The sequence below is a fragment of the Prionailurus viverrinus genome, chromosome A3 (assembly GCF_022837055.1).
Source record: "Prionailurus viverrinus isolate Anna chromosome A3, UM_Priviv_1.0, whole genome shotgun sequence".
Classification (NCBI taxonomy): Eukaryota; Metazoa; Chordata; class Mammalia; order Carnivora; family Felidae; genus Prionailurus; species Prionailurus viverrinus.
This window is the reverse complement of record NC_062563.1, coordinates 73,969,148-73,985,197: the sequence shown is the minus strand read 5'-3', so window position 1 is coordinate 73,985,197 and position 16,050 is coordinate 73,969,148. Positions and strand designations below refer to the sequence as shown.

Below are 16,050 nucleotides of genomic sequence, written 5' to 3'. Positions count from 1 at the left end.
AATAATTACACAGGGACAAGCTTTCTAAACTGGGTGGAAAGGTCAGCCCATCTAAGATACATTAGATGTTCTTTTGAACTAAGACTTAACCTAGTGAATAAAGCCCACTGTCTGACATTGAAGTCACTCACAAGGAGGTCTTGGTGTATCATTTTCCCAGTATAAATTAGTGGTCAAATGATTCAATCAGGTAGTGGTTTAAGAGCACAGGCTTTGGACTCAGACATGGGTCTGAATCCTGGCTCCACCACTTACTAAGGGTCCACAAGTCCACTGTAAAGAGAGGCTATAGTATGGCAGAGAAAAACAGCCTCAAGCAGTAGCCACAGGTGTGCTCTCTGAAGCCATGCTGCCTGGGTTTGAATTCAGTTCCGTCACCTACTAGCGGTGCAAGACCAAATGCAAATTGTTAGTAGTCACTGGCTCAACAATATTAGCCACGATTGTTACTATCGTCTTGACATGTTCTCTCGTTTTATCCCCCTAGAGTACATTCTCCACATCTCTCTCACTTGTAAAGCTACCAGGTACAAGTATTTTAGGGCCAGACCCCAATCTCATCCTTTCCTGAGAACTTTTACAAATCCTCTGAGCCTCAGCTCTCATGTTTCCTCCTTGATGAAGTTGTCCCTGGCAGCATGCCTTCCTCTGAGTCTCACCAGTCTCTCCACAGCACTCTCCACCCCACTCTGTGTCTTCTGCAGGCCTATGTAGATGGCATCGACAGGTTCCCTTGCCTTCTGGCTTTGATTGCCTTTGGCCAAGGGGGGGCATGGACAGGAGGCTCGTGGGAGGGAACGAGGAAAGAAGGGAGAACAGAGAGTCTGGGGTATGTACCCCCCCTAGCAGCCTTCCCGTGGGCCCACTGCATGCTGGCTGCATCCCCAGGCTGACGGATGGTCCTAGTTCCTGCCAGCCCCATCATCTCATACAGCTCTAACTTTCAAGGTTCTGGCACTGCTCTCTCTCTCCTCTTGCTCCTCCAGCCCAGGGCTGGTAAAGGCACCAGGCTGTTACTGGTGTTGCACTATCCCTGGTCACTTCTCACTACTCTGCCCACTCCTCTAACAAATGGTCTCCTTTTGAGACTCTCCTCCGATTGCTGTATTTGAATGGACCGTCTGTTGCTGGGCTCTGTTCAACTCTTGTCCACCTCTGACACTAGAGATGGGACCACTCACTGTGGGATCCCCAGTACCTGACACATAGCAGCTACTCACTAACTTGTACTTCCTGGTATACCTCTCTGTTCTGGTGCACATAGGGGTTAAATACAGGTTTACTCATTTTTTGATATTAACTATTTTTTTTTTTAATAAAACTGACTTTTGTTTTTCAGTAACAAAATCAGTTGTTAGAGGCTGTTAGACATAAAGATAAACAGCATTCTGGAAATCTGATGTGTTTCAACAGATTCCCATAGCTCTCCATGAGAAGAAGAAGGACATATTGCCCCCAGGTGGCAAACGTCTGTGCAATGCAAGGGAAATGAAGGAAATAGTAGATGAGGCCAGCCTTCTGGAATTTACGTCTGTAGCGAAGAACATTGAATTCCCATTCCCTTGCAGATCTGGGGGCATGTGACAGGCACACTCGGGAAATATTACTTGAGCGAATGAACGAACACACCACATTCTGTTGTTTGTAAATACTTTTACAGATGTGTAAGGTGATTGCATGTACCTTTTTTGAGCTTGCGCACTGCCAGCATGCGGTGCTGGGAGGATAATTCCCATATCCGGAGAGTTTTATCGTCGCTCACGGTTGCACAGATGGGCAGGAGAGGGTGAGCTGCCAGCCCCCACACTTCTCCTTCCATGTGCCCCTGTGGGAGAGGAAACAGGGCAAGACAAATGTGGCTCACGCTTCCTGGCTAGCCCTTTGGTGGCACTGCGCTGCATACCCAGCCGAAGAGGATCTTAAACAGCTCACAGTTTGAGCTTCCTTGAGCCAAGATGAAGGCACTAATTTTTTTTTTTTCATCTGAACTTGAGTCTAAAGCTGGTCCTAGATGATGCTGAAGCATTCACTGTAAAGCAAAACATGGACTCATTGCTCATAAGCTTTGTTCATATGATGCCAAACATCTTTCCTTTTAGAAACATCTGGATGAATAAGGAAATCCCATCATTTTATCCTCTTGCTTGATATTGAGTTAGCCCAGTATATATAGATACAAATATACTTGGAAAACAGCTTAATCATGACATAAAACACCTTTTTCGATAAACTCATTTTCTAAAAGATATAGGTACCACCTATCTCTATCAGAGCAATATTCTTGTTCATTTAATTCCATTTTAGTCCTGTGAATGCATAATATTTGGCAAAACAAAAGTAAAGAGAGCTCAGTTTTCAAATCAAGCGTCCTGGGAATAACTCAAGTTCAGTGTTGGTTCAAAAATTATTCTACCCAGTGTATATCAGAAGACTGAAAGGTGCTTAATTGACATTGGACCAATTCCATATACCTATATCATATCACAAACACACCTAACTGGATTAGAAATATTGAGATAAAACGATTTCAAAAATGAACAATTAGGAAGAAAATGACTCTGATTCCTACAATTTATTACTTGATAAAGCAGTGTAGAGAATAGATTAGTGCACAGAACAATAAGAGACCAGACTGTTCACTGAATTTCTGCTTTTAGTGGCTAATTAGAAAAAGGCTTTGCTTAGTAAAGCAAAAAGGAAGACCATACAGGCAAGTGAAAGGTGTTTCAGGGAACAGGTGGCTTTCCAGAGAGAAACTGGATGATTCTGGTTTATCAGGGAAATTGTTTGAGCAAAAGAGTAATTTGGCAGAAGATACAAAGTTCCAAATAGAGCTGACATTCAACTAGCTGACAAGGGCCAAAGAGTGAATACATTGCATCTGGAGCACCTCATTAGTTTTCTAGTTGTCTTCCCATCTGAAGCCTCCTACCACAAAGGTCATAGTCAGAGGACAGGTCAGGTGTCAACCCCAGTGTTCCCCCAGAATGGATCTGCTTGGAGCCATTTCACAGACCAAGTTCCTTTTACATTTGGCTTGAGGACAGGACACACCTCTGAGATCCTTTTCAACAACTGTCTCATATATTTACTTAGACATCATATTTCCCTAACGTGACAGGACTAAATTTCTGTGTAACATAGGAATGGACAGTGAGCAAGACAGGCTGGAAGTATCTCAAGTGGCAGAGGAATGAGCTTGGAATCTTACCTTCCTACTGATCACCCATAAAGCTGGTAGTAAATAGGTGCATAATTCAGAGTCGATTATATTCAAAGAATACACAATGGGAGTTTTCAGAACTCATCTCCTATCATTTCTCTCCCCCAACCCAGACTGCCTTCTCTTAAAAAAAATAAGGAATCTATTTCAAGTGACACTGAGTTGCCATGTTATTGAAACTGGCAAAGTGGTTCTGACATCTTCCCACAGCAGGGTAGTTGATGGTCTTAATCATGCTTCCTGTTCCTTAACTTTCCCTCAGTGTCCAACCTCTCTCAGAGCAGGCCTGTGAGCCCCAAGAGGATAGGAAGCCCTATTCCACTGTGTACAGCATGTAGCACAAGGCTGATCTCAGCAGGAGCCCAACAAACACTGATTGAATTGAACTACTTAGTTCTGCTTAGGAGGAAATGGCAAAGGAGTGACAGACAAGAAGAGGAAAGAGAGATGCTGACAGAAAAGGAAAAGAACGGTACAAGCGTAAGGAGACAAGATGGTGGTAACCAACATTTTTTCTGAAGGTTCCACCAGCATTACTGCCTGCCCACAGATCAGGAGGCCACGCCTTCTGCATGGCTCTCTGGCAGTCTCCATGCTGAGACATTTGGAGAACAGCCCAGTGTAGTGCAAAAGGAAAGGCTCTGGTATCTGACAAACCCTGGTTTGAAATCTAGCTCTATAGTTCTTAGCACATGGATGTGGACAATTTACTGGGCAGTGGGTCCCTCATCTTTTAAACAATTTCAACTGAGCAAATCTGTTGTGGAGAAATAAATTCTGTGCAACAGTATTGCCTGACACATAGTAGGCACTCAATAAGTGGTACTCGTGGCTGCTTTTATTATTAGAGCAACAGAAACAAATAGGGGAAAGAACAGAATTATAGAGAATGAAAGGCTAAAAGCTTTTATTTTCAAGTTTAAAAGATATTTAAATGAAATTAAGCTCAACTGTAATATTTTTTAAATTAGAAAACAGAATTTAAATCTTACAGTATTGTTTAAGTCATAATATAGTAAGGATGTGGACAAATATTTAGCAATATAGCATGTGTGCAAACAAATTAAAGTTCACTCGGGCATTAGAAAGAAATAGCCACTTTTCAATAAAATTCAATAAGAAGTCATCGCCAGAAAGAAAAAGAGATTCATTGGGAAGGAAACAAAATCAAGATCAGCTGGAGAACAGAGAAGTGACACCTCCTGGATGTACCTCCAGCACATTCTCAATCCTGTCTCCGAAGCACAATCAGCGACAGAGCTTTGGAGGTTTGTTTTTAACACGGAATTCTTTTTTAAACACATTCTTATTCGGGACATACTGAGTGGGGCTTGGGTACATGCATTTTTAAAACCTCACAGTGTTCTAAACCATGGTTATATGTGCACACCTGTCTCCAAGGTGCAGCAAATCAGAGGGCCACTCTCAGTGGGATTTTGGGGTTCATCTCTAACATAGCAAGCTTGTAGGAGACAGAGATGGAGCTCCTCCACTGGACCCACAGAAATCCTGAAACTTATATAATCAGTGCATATTTTTTTTCACTCCACCTTCTGAATGTACCCCCACCCTCTTCCACGAGCCTCTTCCACCCATAAATAAGGTCCATCCATCACCAAATTGGGCAGGACTATCTGTCATCTCCACACACTCCCACCCCCTGAAGTGAGATTTTTTCACTTCACTGATCTTTGAAGACTCGGTTGATGTTTATTTTAATGTGATTTTACCTGAATATAATTCTTAAGGGGAGAGGGAGGGTAAGAAGTAGGTCATACATTTACATGCCTCAAGACTGAGACTAGACTGAGGCATAAAATCTAAGGAGACACTTGCAGATTTGGCGTGAGTCGAGAAAATAATTTTTTCTGACAGTTTTCTAGATTGAGAGATTGAGAAGAAATATACCTAAAAAGCCTCGTCCATAGCTGGACTTGATTTAGACAATGAGGTTACGGACTTTGAACAGATACTGTAATGGGATAACACTCTTGGGGACTCTAGGGGAGAGGAATGTACTCTTCATGTGGTAGGGATAGTAATAATCAGTGACCAGGGAAAAGAATGCAATGGACACATTCACGAGGTGACCCTCATGATTCTCCTGGTTTTCACTCCTGTGTAAGCCCTCCTTTTGAGTGTAGCATGACCTGTGGCTACTTGCCAGCCAATAAAATATGGCAAAGGATATGGATGTTCAAGATTACATGTATTTGATGATATGATTATGTCATATAAGACCATATTGCCTATTTTTTTTTTCTCTTTCTTTTGGTGGCCTCAAGGAAGCAAGCAGCCATGTTGGGGAATCCCATGTGGCAAGGTTGTGTGCAGCCTCTAGGAGCTGAAGGTGGCCTTTGGCCAACAGCCAACAAGAAATGGAGCACTCTTGGGGCCACTGGATGGCTCAGTTGGTTAAGCGTCTGACCCCGGCTCATGTCATGATCTCATGGTTCATGAGTTTGAGCCCTGCTTTGGGCTCTGTGCTAACAGCTCAGAGCCTGGAGCCTGCTTTGGATTCTGTGTCTCTCTCTGCCCTCCTCCACTCGCACTCTATCTCAAAAATAAACATTAAAATTTTTTTTTAAGAAATGGAGCCCTCAGTCCTACAACAAGGAAGTGAATTTTGCCAACAACATGAGTGATCCTGGAGGCAGATCCTTCCTCAGGTGGACCTCTGATGAGACTGCAGCCGTTTACTGTAACCTTGTGAAACTTGAAGCAGAGGACCCAGTTAAGCCACACTTGGACTCCTGACCCACAAAAACCTTCAAATAAACATGTATTGTTTTAAGTTGCTAAATTTGTGGCAATTCATTATACAGCAATAGGTAATTAACACAGCAGTTGCATAACCCTGAGACTGAGTACCTACTTACACACTGAACCCTAAGTGGCCTCCTTGCCTCACCCTAGTCCCGGCTCTGATGGGAACTGTGCTTTAGAATCTGTAAACTGTACCTGAACGAGCAGTGTCATTGGGCCACTTTTGTCAATTTCCAGGATCTCCCCATTTTTTGTTCCCACCAGGATATGCCCATGTCCCAAAGTAATGGCACGAATTGAAGGGTTATCTTCCAAAAGCAAGCCTGAGGGGGGAAATACAGTACTTAATATTGCAAATATTATATTTAGTAGAACAACAACAAGAAGCCTGATTATTATATACATTCTGTCTTTGTAGTTCAAAAGCAGATACTAGGCAATCCCCCTCGATATTTCTACCAGGGGCTAGGAGCTCTAAATGCAGAAGAAGGAGAAGTGATTTGGTAATGGTTGTCTAAGAACGTTGGTACCATCTTTTCCATTCCTATGAAAAGAAAGATTCCTATTACGTATTTGGGAGTGGCACCTTTTGAGCTGGTTGACAATGCTGCTCTTTTAATGGCATAAGTCTTCAAGCATCTTTCAAACATGTCATCCCAGAGCTCCACAATTCCGTCCTTTCCACCCGTTACAAAACCCTGCAAAGACACACGTGGGAAGAATTAAATATACATCAAAATGACAAGTTACCCACCCGGCCTCAAAAGGGGTCCCCCTTGGGAAAAGCAGCTTTGTCTGTGTTTTCTTCCTAAGTACAGGAGACTGAAAAACCTGGTAACATAGAATATTAATATAATATTGGCTGGAAGCACGCTCCCCTACTTCTGCAGTGGATAGCATGTTCTCACTGTGTATTCCTTACATTTTCCTCAGACCTTTGGTTGGCACTTGGCACCCCGGGTCATGGATGGCCGATTCTGTGCCCAGCCCCCTACTTCAATGTGGGTACCTGGGGAATAGGACCAGCCTGAAAGCCTGGAAGAGTTTCTGGTACCTCATCTCTTCCTAGTCAATGAACTGGAATTAATGTTGCAATTAAAAATGATTATTAAATACTTTAAAATTAAACACTTCCAGGAGAGAACACCATTATTTACTAAGAGTAACTTAGGCAGTTCATGTAACAAAACTATCCTATTTTGTTCAGTGAACATCAATTTCCAGGTTAATTTTTATAAAACCTGGAAAGTAAAATGCCTAACATATTGTTTTACTGAACAGTGTTTGTTTGTTTGTTTGTTTTACTGAACAGTGGTTTTTATTCTCGTTCTAAGCTTATGATTTCTTGGCTTTACTAGTTTTCCTTTCCAGCAAATACATATACCAACCTGCTCTTAGGAAAATCCTTTTTTCGGATGAAAAATACTCAGTAATTAATTGTTTTCTTGGAGACTTAGTTTACTTTACTTCAGCGAAGTTCACGTGGAAATAATATTTTAAAGTTTTTTACCTTAAATTCTGTATTCTCATTACAGGTTTGTAGGGAAGATTTAATTCCCAAATTAAATTTAAATCCGGTTTATTATGCTGTGTCATCCTCATCTTTTCCATGATGTTTCAGGTTAACTTACCAAGCAATAAAAGAGTTTAAACAAGTTACTGCACATGAACTTCTAGACCTGCTCAAATTTTGCATTCTACCTTAATCTTATCCAATGTGCACTTTCACCCAAAACAAATTTGCCAATAAGCAACAGCTTAACCACTAAAACAACCATTATAATTGCACATCTAATGAGGACCTACTTCTGTACCTGGATCAGAAGTTCCCTCCTGGGAACAGGTGAATGCAAAATGAGGATTGGCTTAGTTAGGTTTGTTGGCCTCCACTGTTTGGAGGTCAGAGAATACAGATAAACTGGTACCACCAGCAAGCTGGCAGTGATTGAAAAACAGGTTTTTCTGGCAAATGGGTTGAACAAAGTATTTTAGCAGTACTGACAGTGTGATCTTTCTTAAAAACAAACAAATAAAATCGCTGCAAGGCAGGAAGGTAGCTGGACAGATCAGGACAAAGGTGAACTTAAGTGGAGATATAGCAGATGTGATGATTAATTTTGTGTCATCTTGATTGGTCAGAGGGTGCTCTGATCAAATATTATTTCTCTATATATCTGTGAGGGTATTTCCAGATGAGAGCAGTATTTGAATTGGTGGACTCAACACACTTGACCTTAGCCAAAAGGCCGAGAAACAATGAATTGGTGGACTCAATAAAGTAGATGGCCTTCCCCAAGGTGGGGTGAGCAATGTGGGTGAGAATTGGATAATTCTTTGAGAGCCCAAATAAAAAAGGCAGAGGAGGGGGAATTCATCCCTGTTTTTCCTGTCTCACTGATTGAGCTGAATCATCTCATCTTTTCCCACCCTCAGACAGATTTACACTACTGGCATCCCTCGTTGCCTGGCCTTTGGACTTGCTGTGAATCATACCACCAGCTTTCCAGGGTCTACAGCTTGCTGAGGGCAGAGTGGGACTTCTTAGTCTCCATAACTGCACGGACCAGCTCCTTACAGTACATCTGGTTTTTGTGTATGTGTAATCTGTAATCCCACTGGTTCTGTTTCTCTGGAAAACCCTTATACAGCCAGTGAAAAGCTTTCACTCCAACACTCTTGTGAAAGCTGAACCTGTCCACACAGGAACAAACTGGTTATCAACTTGACTTTTGGTCAGATTGCTGAGCAGGATAATAATTGAACCGGTCGGTACTTTGAGGTCTTTCCTTATTGTGTACAAAGGGGGAAGAGAGTGCTGAAATATTCCTCAGGACTCATCTGCTACTGGGTGTGTACATTATCCCAACACTTCTTAAGGGATTTTCAGAGGTGAGAGCCACGAAGAAGGAGTGTGAATAAAGTGGAGAGAAACTGCATGTAAAGAAATGATTATAAATGAGTGAAATTTTAAAAATATTTGTACTCATTTACATTCATGACAACTACTTCCCAATTCAGATAGGACTGGTTTTAGAAGCAAGCATCCTGTTGACGTGGGCCTTCCAAAGACTAATTTATAATTTTTGAAAGCTAATGATGAAAATATGTCATACCTTATCCAATGCATACATAGCAAACACAGGCCCATCATGAGCTTTCACCGTCTTCAGTAGGAGGATATCTTTCCAAATAAAAATATCTCCAGTAGCTGCTCCTGAGAACACTAGATCTTCCATTCGCCCATAAGAAACACACATCATTGTTTCCAATTTTCCAACACTTCCAAAAATTCCTCTTTTAGAGGTGAAGCCCCCACCTGAAGTGGACCAAGAATATGTATTATTTTTTGAAAAACTGACACCTTCTATGAGCATTTGGAATGACTGTCTTCAATGAAAACCCAGCGTGTCTACATTATATATACATATGTACAGATGTATAAATATGGCAGAAAAATCATAAAAATATTTTAAGAGGGTTTCTCATTTACACATTCATTAATTCAATGTTTACTGAATCCCTCCTTTGCGGCAGATACAGTGGTTGATGATGGGGTATAAAGATGAGAAGAAGAAGTTTCTTCATTCGATGGATTTAGGTTCTGGTTGGAGAGAGGAAGCCATCTCGGTCCAACAAGACATGTGGCTAACCAAGGTTCAGTGCCAGTTCTGTGCCAGACAGAGGAAGGAGTGACTAAGTGCCAGGGGTAACTAGGAAAGTCTACATGCATGCTGACCAAGGAGAATGAAAACAGCACTGGCAGGAATGTAAAATGTAAACATGTTATGTATGTCTTACCTCAATTATTATCAAGACCTTTAGGGTAGGAAAATGAATCACTGTGTAGGAAAAGGTACATACTTCAGATTTGTCCTTGCAATGTTCACATTTCCCTGCACTTCCCAACTAGCATTGAGAAGCCCATACCCATTCCAGAAAACTATGCACAGGCTGGTTCTCCAGACATGTTGGATGCCATTGTCTCTTCTTTAAACGTAGAAAGCACTGGAACAGTTGCTTATGTTTTGTTCAGTGTAAGATTAAGTCTGGTATCAAAGCCAATACTAAGAATTCACAATCCCAATAACAGGTCTGGTTTATTAGTGAGAAAAATAAAATGTGTGTGCATGTTCTGACATGCTTACTTACTCATCCTTATCAACATTATGATGCATAAAAATTTATTCGGATCACCTACTGTGTATAGTGTCAGGGATTAATTCATGTGTTAAATTCAGTGATAAATAAAAGAACCTTCAAAGTAGTGAAAAATTTATCCACCCAATCAAAGTGATTATTTTATTTCCTGCTCAGTAGTCTAACACAATGACTGCTTTCAGAACAGATGACTATGAAAATAATTATTTTCACAGTAGAACATTTCCCAAAGCTTTCTAGTTATCGATAAACATGCTTAGCAGCATATAAAATGTTTTAAAACTTAGACATCAAGTAGCCAAGTGAATATGGGATAGCATGTCTTCCTGACACATTTTAATTTTAAATTGCTCGGTAGTGGTGGTGGCCTTTTTTTCAGTTGGATTTTGGTTTTGTTTTCTTTTTTTTTAAAGCTCTTCAACCACATAAACGATAAACCCAAAGAACAGTACCTGCTTGCTGCCAGAATTTGATGTGCTTCATCCCAACTGTAACCAGTTTGTCAACATGGTGTGGGTTACACTTTACCACAAATATCTTATCCTTATGTCCTCTGCAAGAGACCGACAAGAAAAAAAAATCCAGTTTTCATGGAAGCACTGATACAGAGTTTTATTAAAAGTATACATTTGGTTTAACTTGCATCAAACACATGTAACAGGACAAGTAAATTAGCAAATAGTTTAAAATACACATGAGGTCTATATTAAAATCACGAGCTTTGCTTTTCTTTGCACGTTTGAGCCCTCTCTTCTTACTCTAATGTTGCTACCAAAGTGTAGTAGTTTGTTTTAAGCAAATTAACAAAGTATTTATAATGGATCAGAATGTCTCCACAAGATAAAATTCATGCCACCAGCATAAGATTGTAATTCTCAGGATATAGAGGTCTTGTATAGGAAAAAGGGGAAGATACTGGAGTCATATTAATGAGAAGCTTCAAATATAATATTCTTTGCTGTGGGCAGCATAACTTTAGGTTATATGAAAGTTCAGCTAGAAATTATCAACTAGGAATGGAAGCCCTTGGCTCATACCAATGGGGAGAGAAAAGAGGTTGTATGTTGATTCAAGGTACTTTAGGATGCTCTGCATTCAGAAATACGAGTTGATAACCAAAGATACAGAAGGACAAATATAAAAATGAAGACTGATTGTAGACCTGGAGCTTTAGACCTGGTGTTCCATAGCGCCAGGAAAATTTTGCTATAGACTATAATCACGTTAGAATTTAAGGATTTACTGGACTTAATAGATTTTAATGGATTTAATGGACTATTTGATGGTCTTCTTTGGTATATTATGACAAAACCTTCATTATGTAAATTAAAACAGTTAACAAAAAGAGCACAGCTGACCAATATCTCTAATGAATATAAATAGTAATATTTATATAATTAATAATATATATAGATAATAATATATATATAGATAATATAAATAATATCTCTAATGAATATAAATAGTAATACCTTGAATAAAATTCTAGCCAAGAAAATCCACTAGCACATCAAACAATCAGACTTTATGACTGAATGCAAGGGTAGTTTATTATGAAGGACTCAAACAGTACAATTCATCATATTAACATGCCTAAGAAAAATTATGTCATTTCACAGATACTGAAAAGTTATTTAACAAAAATCTAACACTCATGTGTGATTTAAAAATAGTCAATTCACACTCAGTAAAGTAGGAATTAATGGAGATTTATCTCTTAGACATTTATATTTCCCTCAAGTCCTTGGCTCTCATTGAAAAACCCAGATTCATTCAAGAATAACTATACACAGGCTGACTCTCCATGTTATGTGCCATTATCCTTTAGAAGCATAAAGTGCTGAAACAGTAGCTTATTCAAGATGTGTTTTTGTATGTGTGAACGCAAAGTCAGATTCTTACTTAATGTCATTCCCAATAAAATCAGGAACAAGATTATTACCACTGCTATTTAACCTTGTATTGAACATATTAACAAATGCAATTAGGTAAGATTTTAAAATTAAAAGCTTAGGAGCTGGAATGGAAGAGGTAATACTATTTCTATTTGCAGATGATATAATTATTTACCTAGGAAATTCAAAAGAAGTAATGTAAAAACAATGACAAACAAGATAATTTAGTCAAGCTGCAGTGTATAAAATTAAACAATCAATAACCTTAATATATACAAAAAAAAAAACAACCAAAAAGTGACAACAAATGACTCTATAAACAGCAAAAAAATCAAGGCGTAAATTTACAAGAAATTTGTATCAAACATAAGTGAGTGAAACAAAACTCCACATCTGTAAGATGGAAAAAAAGACTTAAAAAATGGTAATACATTCCATGTTCTTGGTTGGAAAATTCAATCATAAAAGTGTAAATACTCCCTAACTTAAAAAAATTTTTTTCAACTTGATTGCAATAAAAAAAGAGCTTTTGGTGTTTATTTGCTTTTTAATCTGGGGTTAGACTCCTTGATTTTAAAGTTCTCATGGAAGAATAAACCAGCAGTAATCATCAGGAAAACTCTAAAAAGGAAAAGTGGGAAGAGTAGCTCTCCTAGATATTAATATAATTTATAAAGCCTCCATAATTAAAACAGGGGGGTATTGGTGCACAAATTGATAAACTAATGGCAAAATAGAACACGTATAAAGAGACCCAAATGAATATTAAAATGTAATATATAACAAAGATAGGATCTCAAATCAAGGGGGAAAAGATGAACTTTTAAAGTAATTGGTGTATGTCACCAAATGCTGGAGGATGTGGGGCAATAGGAGCTCTTGTACATTGCTGATGGGAATGCAGAATGGTACAGGTACCTTGGAAGACAGGCTGTTTCTTACAAAACTAAACATATTCTCAACAAAACTAAAAGGCAGCCTATGAAATGAGACGATATTTACAACCACATATCTGATAAAGGGTTAGTATCCAAAATCTATAAAGAACTTATCAAACTCAACACCCAAAAAACAATCAACCTAGTAAAGAAGCGGGCAGAAGACATGGATAGACACTTTTCCAAAGAAGACATCTAGATGGCTAACAAATGCAAGAAAAGATGCTCCACATCGTTCATAATCGGGGAAATACAAATCAAGACCATGATGAGATACCACCTCACACGTGTCAGAATGGCTAAAATTAGCACTACAAGAAACAACAGGTGTTGGCAAGAATGCAGACAAAGGGGAACCTCTTGCACTGTTGGTAGAAGTGGAAACTAGTACCACTCTGGGGAACAGTATAGAGGCTCCTCAGAAAGTTAAAAATAGAACTACTCTACAATCCAGCAATTGCACTACCAGGTATTTACCCAAAAGATACAAAAATACAGATTCAAAGGGGTACATGCACCCCAATTTTTATAGCAGCATTATCAACAATAGCCAAACTATGAAGAAAGCTCAAATGTCCATTGACTGTTAAATGGATAAACAAGATATGGTACATATATACAATGGAATATTACTCAGCCATCAAAAAATGAAATCTTGCCATTTGAAATGATGGCAGCTAGAATGTATTGGAGCTAGATGGCAGCTAGAATGATGGAGCTAGAATGTATTATGCTAAGCCAAATAAGTCAATCAGAGAAAGACAAATACCATATGATTTCATTCATATGTGGAATTTAAGAAGCAAAACAGATGAGCATATGGGAAGGGCAGGGGAGAAGAGAGAGGGAAACAAACCACAACCAATTCTTAACAATAGAGAACAAACTGAGGGTTGATGGAGAGTGGTGGGTGAGAGATGGATTAGATGAGTGATGGGTACTAAGGAGGGCACTTGACGGGATGAGCACTAGGTGTTGAAGGTAAGTGATGAATCATTGAATTCCACTCTGGAAACCAATATTGCACCATATGTTAGCTAACTAAAATTTAGATTAAAAAAAGCAATGAACCACCCCCCCTCCGACCTCGCACGTGTGCACACACGCACACACACACACACGCACACACAAAACAAAAAAAAAACCCTCAAAACTAAATACATTCTTACCATGATACCCTGCAATTGTGTTCCTCAGTATTTACTTAAAGGACTTGAAAACTTATATCCACACAAAAATCTGTATGGATGTTTACAGCAGCTTTAATTGGCAAAGAGAAGACATGGAGGAACCTTTGGTGGAGTCTTTTAGGGTTTTCTCTATATACAATCATGACATATGCAAATAGTGACAGTTTTACTTTTGCCTTACCAATTTGGATGCCTTCTATTTCTTTTTCTTGCCTGATTTCTGCAGTTAATATTTCCAGTACTATGTTGAATAAAAGTGGTAAGAGGGTACATCCTTGTCTTGTTCCTGATCTTAGAGGAAAAGCTTTCAGTTTTTCACCATTCAGTATGATGTTAGCCGTGGGTGTTTCATATATGGTCTTACTATTGGAACTAATAAATGAGCTTAATAAAGTTGCAGAATACAAAATTAATACACAGAAATCGGTTGCATTTCTATACACCAATAACAAAACAGCAGCAAGAGAAATTTAAAAAGATCCCATTTATAATTGCACCAAAAAGCATAAAATATCTACAAATAAATTTAACCACAGAGGTTGAAGAACTACACTCTGAAAACTGTAAGATATTGATGAAAGAAACTGAAGACAACACAAACTAAAGGAAAAATACATGATGCTCATGGATTGGAAGAATTAATATTGTTAAAATGCCCATAATACCCAAAGCACTTTAAAGATTCAGTGCAATCCCTATCAAAATATCAATAGCACTTTTCAAAGAACTACAACAAATAATCCTAAAGTTTGTATGGAACCACAAAGACCTTGAATAGCCAAAGAAATATTGGGAAAGAACAACGCAGGAGGTTATCAAAATCCCAGAGTTTAAGATACACTACAAAGTTATAGTGATCGAAACAGTATGGTACTGGCACAAAAACAAACACATGAATCAATGGAACAGTATAAGGAGCCTAGAAACAAATCCACGCCTATAAGGTCAATTAATTTATGAAAAAGGAGGCAAGAATTTATAATGGATAAAAGACAGCCTTTCAATGAAAGGTGCTGGGGAAATTGGAAAGGTACACGAAAAGGAATTTCTTATATCTTATACAAAAGTAAACACAAATAGATTAAAGACCGAAATGTGAGACCTGAAACCACCAAAGTCCTAAAATAAAACATGGGCAGTAATGTCTTGGACACTGACATCAATAACGTATTTCTAGATAGGTGTCCTCAGGCAAGGGAAACAAAAGCAAAAATAAATTATCAAGCCACCAAAATAAAAAGCTTTTGCACAGCAAAGGAAACTGTCAACAAAACAAAAAGGCAACCTAGTGAATGGGAGAAGACATTTGCTAATGACATATCCAATAAGAGGTTAATATCCAGAATAAAGAACTTATACAACTCAACACCATAGAAAAATCCCATTAAAAAATGGACAGGCGTGAATGGGTGGCTCAGGTGGTTGAGCATCTAACTCTTGGTTTCGGCTCAGGTCATAATCTTGCAGTTTTGTTGAGTTCAAGCTCCGCATTGGGCTCTGTGTGCTGACCTCATGGAACCTGCTCGGGATTCTCTCTTCCCCTCTCTCTGCCCATTCCCCGCTCTCATACTTTTTGTGTCTCTCAAAATAAATAAGTAAGGTTTTAAAAAAATGGGCAGAAGACCTGAATAGATATTTTTCCAAAGAAGACATACAGGTGGCCAACAGACACATTAAAATATGTTCTATATCACTCATTATCAGAAAAATGCAAATCAAAACCACAATGAGGTATTACCCCACACGTATCAGAATGACTACTATCAAAAAGACAAGAAATAACAAGTGCTGGTGACGATATGGAGAAAAGGGAAACCTATGCACCATTGGTAGGAATGTAAATTGGTGCAGCCACTGTTGACAAAATAGCATGGAGGTCC

General features: G+C 38.9%; 1 protein-coding gene across 4 annotated transcripts in view; it reads right to left on the bottom strand.

Annotated features, from left to right (window-relative positions):
- EML6 (EMAP like 6) overlaps positions 1-16,050 on the bottom strand; it is a 272,470-nt gene that overhangs the window by 65,359 nt on the left and 191,061 nt on the right. For all 4 annotated transcript variants that reach the window (XM_047852480.1, XM_047852481.1, XM_047852479.1 and 1 more), the window contains exons 17-21: positions 10,600-10,700; positions 9,103-9,305; positions 6,576-6,687; positions 6,185-6,312; positions 1,684-1,825 (exon numbers count right to left, since the gene is read on the bottom strand). In XM_047852480.1, coding sequence (XP_047708436.1) covers positions 1,684-1,825; positions 6,185-6,312; positions 6,576-6,687; positions 9,103-9,305; positions 10,600-10,700 — 686 coding nt within the window. The remainder of the gene's footprint in view (positions 1-1,683; positions 1,826-6,184; positions 6,313-6,575; positions 6,688-9,102; positions 9,306-10,599; positions 10,701-16,050) is intronic.